The sequence below is a fragment of the Pieris napi genome, chromosome 2 (genome assembly GCF_905475465.1).
Source record: "Pieris napi chromosome 2, ilPieNapi1.2, whole genome shotgun sequence".
NCBI lineage: Eukaryota > Metazoa > Arthropoda > Insecta > Lepidoptera > Pieridae > Pieris > Pieris napi.
In genome coordinates this window covers 10,068,264-10,080,234 of record NC_062235.1, presented here as the reverse complement: position 1 = coordinate 10,080,234, position 11,971 = coordinate 10,068,264, and the positions used below count along the sequence as shown (strand labels likewise).

The 11,971-nt window shown below is 33.8% G+C and overlaps 1 protein-coding gene across 1 annotated transcript in view; it reads left to right on the top strand.

Moving 5' to 3' along the window:
- Positions 1–10,310: 10,310 nt before the first annotated feature.
- The window catches only part of LOC125058686 (structural maintenance of chromosomes protein 3), a 29,996-nt gene continuing 28,335 nt past the window's right edge, over positions 10,311–11,971 (top strand). The window contains exons 1-5 of the mRNA XM_047662814.1: positions 10,311–10,460; positions 10,578–10,692; positions 10,859–10,998; positions 11,081–11,239; positions 11,619–11,744. Of these exons, the coding sequence (XP_047518770.1) occupies positions 10,446–10,460; positions 10,578–10,692; positions 10,859–10,998; positions 11,081–11,239; positions 11,619–11,744 (555 nt within the window). The 5' untranslated portion in view covers positions 10,311–10,445. The remainder of the gene's footprint in view (positions 10,461–10,577; positions 10,693–10,858; positions 10,999–11,080; positions 11,240–11,618; positions 11,745–11,971) is intronic.

Here is an 11,971-nt window from a genome sequence, read left to right as displayed (position 1 = left end):
TGTTTGTTTGGTTGATATATTTGAACTTCTAAATTTTTTCCTTGTCAAATATCGTGTAATAGAAAAATATTAGGTTTAATTATGATTAAGTTAGATTGAGAAAATTGAGTCGTTTAGTTGGGGAATGTTAATTAGAATTCGCCGATGGGATGCCTACTTAGAATGCTTGGTGAAAGGATGTTCGCGGCGCCAGAAAGCTTTTACAAACATATTTTCGATAAGATTGTATTATACGGAAATTTTATGCCCTTTATTTGCATGCGACCAGATTTTTTACAGTTACCATGACGCCTTTCCACTGCATAAAGATCTGTTATGTACGTTAATCTCTTGTTCTAGATGCTGTTCCAAACCGGACTGATTATTCAATTGCTCAGCAAAAATGTCAGAGTGGGCCATAAACTGGTGGACCTGTCGCGAGACTGGCGACACGATTCTGTATTTGTACAAAGCCGTACAGTGGCCCACTTATTAAAAAGCACTTTATACTTTCTTTTATTGTTCCAATAATATTATGATTGATAAGATAAGCCTACGGTCGCTATAAATGTTATTAAGACAAAATTCAATTCAATTCAATTTGCAGGCGTCGAATAGAAGTTAGTATGTAAAAATAAAGGCATTCCATTAATTATAATTTATTCCATATACCTAATATTATAAAAATACGACTAAAAAGTTAATGTATCATCTTCCAAGGGTCTAACAAAATGTCTGTCTTGATCGTTAATCAATGTTTTTTATTTGGTTTCTTGTCATTTCAGGTTACAAAGAGCTTTTCGTTGGCGCTTAATATTAACAATAAAAGGTTAGTAAAGGTCAAATCGACCAAACTTTTTTACGGACAATCCTTATAATTTTGCACTGTATCTTTTTCTACAGTTGTATTGGCCTGAAATAAACGCTATGAAGTTTACGTACATATCTTTGTAAGATAATATAATCGAACCTCGAATCTTATCGTTTAACTCCTTTCTCATTCTTGACGTACATTTAAACCCCCGCTGTGCACCAATGGATTTAGATTGGTATAGAGACGGTATATATCATACAGAAGACTGATAAATGAAAAATCATCATTGAACCATGTAGACTAAATATGACGCCGTGTATAACTCATGGGTACATAGCTATTCAAAGGGGGAACGCTGCCAGTATCTTCGGAACCTTGCCTAAAGGGACTCCCTTTAATAATATATGTATTTTAGTTATTGTATGTTAAGGTTAGTTATTTATTTCAATCTATTTATTTAAGTTACTCACAATATATATGTTATATAGTATATATTAATTATAATAGGTCTCATAATATTGTATAATGTCTATCAATTATAATCGTTAATATTCTATTCACAATATACAGCTCATACGCCTCTGATGGAAACCGGTTGGGTTTTAACAAAAACTAAACCACAAACATCGTTGCTTGCAAAAAATTCTAAAAATATAATACAAGTTCTGTACTGGGCCCTAAGCGCATAAATATCTCGAATATCATCTTGAATCCTTCGATAATTTGACGATCGAGTATTCTAAGTGATGTCTTGTGATTCCTAGAAGATACATTTGTGTGGCTGTATATATACTTCTTCAGATTAATAATACGAGCAGTCTAACACGAAGTTATGGTGTACCTATAGGAGTAATGAAGTTGCTGTCTGCCCGACCAGAAGGCACCAGTAGCTGAGGTCGGGTTTTCGATGACGTTTTCCTTTACGAAATGAGTATATTCCTGATAAATGCATTGTATGTACGCAAAATTCATGACGTGACCTAATAAATAATTAAGACGTGATCCTACGGATCAGAAGTTTTAAAATATATTTGTATTATTCTTACAAAAGGTACATTGACACTTTAAAAAAAATGTGGCGCTTCCTCCTTTTTAGGTCTGGGCCTCAGATTTCTGTATTGGTTTCATGATCATTTGTTAAACTAATAGGCAAGTAGGTGATCAGCCTCCTGTGCTTGACGCACGCCGTCGACTTATTGGGTCTAGTGCAAGCCGGTTTCCTCACGATGATTTCCTTCACCGTTCGAGCGAATGTTAATTGCGTACACAGAAAGAAAGTCCATTGGTGCACAGCCGGGGATCGAACCTACGACCTCAAGGATGAGAGTCGCACACTGAAGCCACTAGGCCCACACTGCTCAACTTTGGCACTTTAGGTACCAAATTAACTTTACAATTACCATTATTCAAATAACAATTATAAAAAAGTTATCATAAAACAGTCCCAATATTTCGCATCAAGCAAGCGTTAACGTCAGACTATAATTAGAAAAACACAAAAATATCATAATTTTCATTTTTAAATTGAAAAACAAAATTAAGTTTAAATTTCCATCCATTAATTTCTTCATTTAACATTTTGGAATAACAATTTCGTGATAGCAAAAGTTAATTTCACAACAAATTGTTCGTTCTACGCTTATCTACTGTCTTCCGTTTCAAAAATTAACTGCAATGACCATTGCGTTTTGCAATTATAATTATAAAGACTCAAAGTACAAGGCTCTGCTATTTTTAGGTCAACGCTTAAGATTTACCGATCGACTGGATGACCCCAGTTCGACAAAAACCGTCTTATACCTTATCTGATAAATTACAGAGGCTTAAAGATTACTAATACATGGCACGCGTCCTCCACAAGTCATACGATAATGTTTACTATAATGAGGTCAAAAAAAGCAATGAATACATCGCAAATCGCAGACGTCATTTCACTATGAAATGTTATTATCTGTCTAATACTGCCTTAAATAAAATATATTATACGTAATAATTTAAATTACTGTGGCGGATGTTTAGAACACCGTGGACCGCGAAGCGCACCAAAACATCGATCCTGACCCAACAACAACAGACTCGCCTGTCGACCATATGCCGACAACGAATTAAAAAAAAAACTTGGCGATTAAAAAGATTGGCGGTGAGTTTATTGCCAGTTCTTCTCTTCTGTTCTACGCCCTTGATTTGAGAACTGGCAGTAAATGCAAAATTAGAAGCATTTAATGTATATATTTATTTTTTGACGTTCATAAGTGTACACTGTGTTACCTATACGAATAAATGGTTTTTGACTTTTGACTTTTATTCATATTTCGGTCATACAATGCGCAGAAGCGATGAGCACTTGGAGAAACGGATCGTGGTAACACAGAACGCAAAAGATCACGCGGCCGTTCAAAACTCTACACTGTTATAGGAGAGGTGCTGGACAGAAAACGATGGAAACAAATTGTCCAGCCTTGCGATTCTGTAACTCACTTTTCGAACTCTCACAGCGGTTTTCACAGCGGCGGTTGCGCTCCAATCAGTCGTAAAGCAGTCATTTTACGATTTGAAAACCGCTGTGAAAACCGCTGTGAGAGTTCGAAAAGTGAGTTACAGAATCGCAAGGCTGATTTTGCTGACGCTCAGACATGAGCTACAGACTGAAGAGAGAGAGAATAATATAAACACTGTCAACAAAGACATCCATATCGGCATATTTCATGCAAGATTCTTAAGTTGCAACGGCCCCTATATTCCGCTTTTTATTTGCGAGTCCTAGGCAGACAAGAGTGAATTTGATAAGGGCGAACAGATAAAGCGATGCGTCTTACTTGACTGGATTTGTATTATTATCTATTTATAACAGAACAAGGTTAAATCACTTCGAGACGAGATAATTGTACAGTTAAAAAGTAATTATTATTAAACGCACTAATTATAATACCGAGTGCTAATTTGTTAACAAATCGTTGACGTATTTTGTGAATCTTAGATCCTTTCATAAGAAGGACTAGAGTCACTTTTGAAGTATATAAAATATAGCCTTAACTATTTAAATATATGGACATCGTAAACCACTATTAAATGGGTAATTGTTAACACTCAGGTCGTGCGTTCGTGTACGAATATTTTCTTTATTTTAACACATTAGCTCGCACGGTAAAGGAAAATATCGCGAGGAAACAGCAAAACTGAAACAAAAATAAATCATCGGCTTATTACAAACTCGCCTATAGAGAAAAATGAAGAGACTAATATAGGATGTAGCGCCCCGTTATTTATGCCACATCTGGAGTCTTACTTATGAGACATAAACCCAACGTTGAAATCTGAAGAAATGACAATAACGAATGGGCTCCTTTTTTGGTACAACTTAATTATAATAAGAATGATATAAAATAAAATAAAATAAACAAATCGAATAGGTTTAAGATCATATAAAAAGCACACATACACACATACAACCCCACATTACGCATTCTCACACACACTTCAAAAAGAAAATTATTAGTGTATTGTCTTTGTCTTTAATCTTCATTGTATATAATAATAATAAGGCTAAAATTTTTTTTAAATGGATGTGACGTGACAACGTCTTATAATTCGATGGAGCCGGCTGCACGCACGAAAAAACATGACTCATGCGGCGTTACCTCGCTCTGAGGCGTTCCATTTAAGGCTTGAAGTGCAAGTGAGAGCGCGAAGCGACAGAGAGGCACAATCGGACTCCGCGCTCTTCAGCGTTCGACATCTGTCTCTCTCCTACTTGAGTGAGCGATTCGTGACGTTGTCACGTTCAACTATCGTCAGTAAACCGACTTTACAGACAACCGATTTTTTATTCTTTCAAACACATTAAAATTAATAGTCCGTGTGTCGGTTATTGTAAATGGCGTACAACTCGAAGGTACTATAAATATACATATATATAATAAAATATGATACCTCACTCTGCACTCCTAATATACTAATATTAAAAAGTGGTATAAGCTTTTTTTTATAATAATACTCTCTACTCTGCCATTGTGTCCAGAGACTTTTTCTATATCTTACATTTTTACTAAAAAGATACAATATATTAATAACAATAAATTAATTCACGAATGACATGCTACGCGTCTCGCGAGATAAGTACCGGCTACCGCCCGAACCCCTATAATTAATCCACAACTCAGATTGAAAGCAATCTGAGATCAGACCGTGACAGTCGATCGATCTACTATCTGCATCCCAATAACCAAACCCTACGAAGACAATCCATTTTTGGTGATGGATAAAATGCTCTTTGTCGTTCCATTTTACCGAGTTTAATAATCAATGTAAACCAAATAAAGTAAATAAAACCGTACAAATAACATTAAAATATACATGTCTATGTTTAAAACATAGCAAACAGCTTTTTTAATTATTTAAAAAACTGGTGTAAGTTAAAATCTGTAAAAAAATTAACTGTTGGAATCGAGCTTTCGTCAACTGTCATTTTCATACAAAGGTCTATCAACAGACACCGATCCCACCTCCCATGGATAGCTTGTATCGACAGATGGCTATTACAATCCGTCGATTGGTTATTGGCACACTTGTTGCAACATTTATATCTCAGATGGTCAAAAATGTATTGAGATAGGTTATTGGGTATTTTTATTCACAATATTCATGGGTGAACCGGCGCATTGCTTGCGAGACCTGTTCTTTAATTTTTGTTTGCCTCCTTTACATTTTGTTTTCAAAACCGTTCCAGGCACGATCTGTGTTTTGTTAACATGTCCTGTAGGCCGTTACGGTCTACAGTCATCATGGTATAAGGTTGTAGGGGGTCATCTCTAGATCTACTGAACTGATTTTGAATATTCCATGTTGCTTTCTGAGTGCCATAGGTATGGAAAAACTGAATAATAAAAATGAAAAGGAATGCGGCTATCATCAATGTCGGGAATAACGGTAGAAATATATATTATTATAAATTAACTTAATTATGGTGAACAAATGACAAAAGTTATTAATTAATTGAAGGTTAAGCAGATTTTCATTAATAACATTGCGCCCCTATGGACATTGACACAGTAGTTTTAAGTAGATATCTCAAAGACTAACCAAGGATTTTGTATTACGATAGAGAAATACATGTAACAATATCAGTTGGCATTGATTTCGCAATATCAATGTTGACACTTAAGCAGAAACGTCTTTTTCAAGGAAGTATTTATATTATTGTTTCTTAATAACGAAATGACTTACTGTCAACATTGTATAGACAGATGTTTAAAGATAACACGTGGATTCTGAGAATTATCGAAAAAAAGTATTCGAAAATCGAATCATGTAATTCTAAAGAAAGAAGAAAATGTAGAAACCAGCCTGTAAGAGGCTTTACATTTTGCTCACTCAGGCGTGCTTAATGCGTAGTTTTATAAGCGTGGCGATTACCTCAATCGTCGGAGTTATGCCCCGAGGGTATAGCCAGACGCAGGCCCTCACTTCAGCATTTACATTACGTAGCATTAAACTACTTTATAACTTTTGTTTAACGCGGGTTTATAATCAATACACACAGCAGTACACAGCCGTACGCTTTACCGTAGGCATATAGAGTACAGACAATTGAATAAAACATTCTATTGAGTTTAAATTCATAAGACTATTTAATTGAAATAAGTAAATCAAACAATTATCAATATTAATAGAGAATTAAAATAGTTACCCAACTAATTCTAACAGTTTTATAAATATCTAAATTCAAATCATAAAACCGTCCCATTGTAAAGTTTGGTAAGAATTAAGAAATCTAAGAATTCTGACAACGCACTTACAAGCCGTGCAGCCCTGCGATTCTGTAACTCACTTTTCGAACTCACACAGCGGTTTTCGCATCGGCGGTCACTCTCAAATCAGTCGTGAAGCAGTCATTTTATGATTTGGCATTCTGTTTATTGTTTATTAGTCCATTAGACTGAAAAGCTTAAGTTTTTTTTTATAGGCTAGATTACAGTGGATATGGTCTTCCGCTCAATAATTAGACGACATTGCAAAAATGATAAAAGAACGATTATAGCCGTCCTTCCCTTTTATGTTTTGTCAGGGTTTAGTCCTATTACATTGGTAAATCTAACCTTGATACTACTTAGCAGGTATTCTTTGTACAATCTTCAGTTGGCCTCAGGATAAGGTTAGAATCCGAGCATTATTTCTGTAGTTGTTCCATAGATAATAGATGTCATGTTTGCAAATTTAGATGTCATAATTCCATTTCCGGTTTTTTCCAATTTGGCAAGCACGAGGTCAATAATATTTTAGTTATATATGTCACCGTAAAATTGTAAAAACCGTTAGATTGTAATCTATCTCGCAAGATTATAAACTGTCGAAAGATTGTGAACCTCAACGAACTGCTTACAAATTAACGTATTATTATTCGGTAGTTATATGAAATTGTTGGGAAGTAAAATTAATCTGTAATAAACCAAAGAAGTTTGAATGATAACTAAGTTAGTGTAGTACAATCTACCGAATAATAATACGTTAAATTGTAAGCAGTACGCTGAGGTTCACAATCTTTCGACAGTTTATAATCTCGCGAGATAGATTACAATCTAACGGTGTTTACAATTTTACGTTAACATATAGATCAGCTTCTAAAACAGATACAAAAATGTGAAAATGCAAGCTTATTATTAAATAAATAATAAAATACAACAGAGATTAATAATATAAATATAACATTATATGTTGGTTAAAGCGTAATGACACCTATAAAATGCCGATTACAAAATTTGGTTTAGAAAGTATATAGAATTAATTAACATGAATTCAAAATACCATTAATTTGTCTCTGTTTCCTCGTCTGTCGCTATTGGCAAAATTCAAATTTGTCTTCCCATATACTTGTATATGTAAAATATTCTATGATAGTGCGGATACGATAAGATCTAACATATTTTTTATATAATAAGTAACGCAAATAACATTTACATGTGTTAAGTGTTCGGATACAATGTAACCGACGTCATAAGCACCAAGGCATTCATAAAAAGGTTAACTAAGCAATATAATATGATTTCGTTGTTTCTAAAACTTATATTTATGGTTCATAAGTAAATGATCCATCCCAGCAAACCAAAAAACAAGTTTCAAAAGTGTGAATTTTAAATACTAAAAAGGTCATCGTGCAAAAATATTTTAATATATTTGTAAATCTTTCCTCATGTCGTTGTCTTATGACGTAAATTTGATTGCAACTAAATGCCTTCATTTCTGTAATAAATATTTCTTCGATAAGTGTGCCAAATGATACTTTTTACAAGCCATAAATTATTATATAAAACCTTATTTTTCCTATTTTTTTTTTCACTAGTTTACATTATGAAAACATATCTTTTAGAGGCCTCATAGCCTAGCGGTCTTATTAAGTGGCAGCTAGGTGAGGGGTACCGGGTTCGATTCCCGGTTCGAAGGTAAGTTTTAATTTAATTTAAATTTGTTCTCGGCCTTTGGGAGGGTTGTGCGGTACCGGGCGAGTGCTTAAACCGTACATGGAGAAAAAAAATCCTATACTTGACGCTGGCTAATGCACAAAAAAAAAACATATTTTAGTTCCTATTATTGACGAAGGAAGTATCCAAGATGAGCTTAGTAAGTAAAAAAAGACGAAAAATTATATGATTTGAGATTATCTTCTGCTTCAGTTGCTCTCTTCATGTTAGTCGCCGCACAATTTCATCTACTCCCATGTCTTCGGCAAACTTCGGCCAGTGGTCAGGTCCAGCGAATAGGGGGTCGGCCTAGACGTCTGGTACCATCTTCTCTACCTCTCACAATCCGCTCTCAGCATCGTTAGTAACAAAGTATCGAATTTTTTACCTGTACCTCTTAGTATGGACACGTTTAATTTTCGAGCTGTTCCATGGAATCCTATCAATGAGCATTCAACTCCTACACCACATTCACAGAGCATCTATTTTCCTCCTTTCAGATATTCCTATTCCAGAATTCAGGGTCATAGAGGAAAATCGGTCTTAACAAAGTTCTTTGTTTTTAAAGAGTTCCGGCCCTTCCATAAATTTCGCAGCATTGCGAAATCAACGCATAAACTGATACGAAAACATGTATTTTATCGTGTTTGACATGTTAATTGTGTGTCTACATCTAACGCGTTTCTTGAAATTCTGACATCATTGCAAAAACTTCAAAAATAAATAAATATAAGAATTCGAATTCTTCGAACTTTACTTAATACAATTATTAAAGGACAAACAGTACATCAGATATTTTTCTTTACATTTAAGTAATGGTACCTATGTAAGGTGTGTAGCATATCTTTCACTATATCCCGTATGACATAAACATATTAGATTTGACATTCCGGAATCGTGCTTAGCGCAAGTCACGACTCTGAATCTTATCCTTACTTTGTAGCTGTTTTATAAACAAATAACCATAGATTTCAAGTACTTAACTGTAAATCTAAGACAATAAAGTATAATTATTGTAGGGACATAATTGAGGTTGTAGTAATTATTGTACAGTTTGATTTGATTTATTTATAAGACGTAAATGCTTAAACTTATATTTTTAATTTACTAAAATAATACAATAATTCAAGTGACGCCATCTACTAACAGCACATTATAAATTTTAAGGTTTCGATATTAACATTTATGTTTAATAAAAAGCTTTGTTTGTTTTGTGTCTCTGAAAAGTCTGAATTAGACCTTGCCCATAAATTTATTTTGTTTAAAAGTATTTATGAACGACTAATTAGGTAGGTATGTGCAAATTTCGTATATACTTAAATTTAAAATGGCAACAGTAACAGATTGAAAGGAATTTGCAATATTGCTATCAAAGGCTGACAATGGGACTCATAGCCTAGCGGTCTTATTAAGTGTCAGCTAGGTGAGGGGTACCGGATTCGATTCCCGGTTCGAGGGCAAGTTTTAATTTAATTTAAATTTGTTCTCGGCCTCTGGGAGGGTTGTGCGGTACCGGGCGAATGCTTAAACCGTACATGGAGGACACGGTCGAATTTCTAAAGACAAGCACGAATTATAAAAAATCCTATACTTGACGCTGGCTAATGCACATATCGTGCCAGAGCCATTAAAAAAAAAAAAAAGGCTGACAATTTGAATGTCAAGTGTGTCACTATCATCAATTCGTCAGACTCATACATAAAGTACCTTTAGATGTGGCCATATAACTAAGTGTCTTAGGACATTATAATAATAATAAATATCTATGAGTTAAAAAATATAGGTAAAATTTTGAACAATGATATAAAACGAGGAAAGAAAAAGATTGAGAAATTCAACCTCGACTATCAGATTTGTGTATTAACATCTCATATGATTAAGTCAATAATTTCACGTGACCAATGATAAGACGTATTCATGTAAAAGTATATCTATCTCATGCGTTTTACGCAAACTCTTCACCTTTCTTAATGTTACTCTACGGTACAAGGCATCCGTCACATACGGTTGTCAGATGTCAGGTATTAACTATCCACTGTCAATAATCAAAGCGACAGAATAAATGGCGGTCAATTGTTGTCACTAAATTATTGCTTGTTGGCGTACTTGAGGCGTTAATATTATTGTTCGGAGCAATAGTTCTTTATGCATTCTTGTTTTTACTTTTCGATAAATGTTTAAGCTAATTTTTGCCAAAAATGCACATTAAACAAGTAAGATAATCATTTTTTTTATAGTGTTGAATTGCTACATTACATTAGACATCATTTAATATTAGTTTCGATAATAATTACTGTTATACTTAAGTACCATTTTACATTACGTTTCAGGTTATTATTCAAGGATTTAAAAGTTATCGAGAGCAAATTGTTGTTGAACCTTTTGATAAGCGGCACAATGTAGTTGTTGGGCGTAATGGGTCAGGCAAAAGTAACTTCTTTCATGGTAAGTCTCTCTAGTCTTAGACCAATATAAGTTGGTGCCTACATTTAAAATATAATAAAATTTTACGAAACTGATATCCAATATAGTGGTATTGGGTTTTGAATATTTAATGCAACACTTATATTCATGTAAAATATGCTTTTATTTTAAAAGGTTGTATTTACAGCTATTCAATTTGTACTCAGTGATGAGTTCTCACATCTCCGACCAGAGCAAAGACTGGCTTTGCTACATGAAGGTACAGGACCCAGAGTAATTTCAGCCTTTGTGGAAATTATATTTGACAATTCTGATAACAGAATTCCTGTAAGTGCATATCTTAGTCCCTTTTAATTATCCCGATAGATTAAAATGTATAGCAGATTGCCTAATTAAACTCTATTTATAGATTGAGAAGGATGAGATATTTCTTAGAAGAGTTATTGGATCGAAGAAAGATCAGTTTTTCCTCAATAAGAAAGTGGTTCCTCGTTCAGAAGTGTTGAATCTCTTGGAAAGCGCTGGCTTGTCTAATTCAAATCCATACTATATTGTCAAGCAAGGAAAGGTAACATATTCTTGACTTTGACTCTTTACTCAATGCCATTAATATTTATGATGTATTTTAGTATTTGTTAGGCAAATTTTAATAACTAAATAAGTTGAATTATTAATGATTCAAGAAAAAATATAAAAAAAATCAAGAACATTGTAAAATTGTGTTTTGTTTATGGGCACCACTAAAATAAAATTACTTAAATTGACATTTATGACTTACATCGATTTTGGTCTGGTAGAGACTTGCTGAAGATTTATTAACACACATTCATTCATTTAGGGCGTACCTATTAACACAGTCAACTTTAAATTAAATATAGTGGCTTTAAGCAATACCCAACACTATACACAAAAAATAATATTAAATAATGAGCGTAAACAATTTCCAGATTAATCAAATGGCCGTAGCACCAGATTCACACAGATTAAAATTGTTAAGAGAAGTTGCTGGTACTAGAGTATATGACGAGCGGAGAGAAGAATCTGTGACCATATTAAAAGAGACTGTTGGCAAGGTTAGCATTACGAAATAGCTATAGCCCTATTTTATATAAGAATGAGCACCTTTTATAGTTGTCAGGTTACTTGGACAGATTTTGCATCATAGGGGAAAAGTTCCCGCACTTATACTTAATATTAAAAAAAACAACTCATGCATGTTGTAATGTTTTTGTAATTTTATTATAGAATGTGGAGGCACCAATTCACATTATTAATAACATAATAAGTAGTTTAGTTTCAA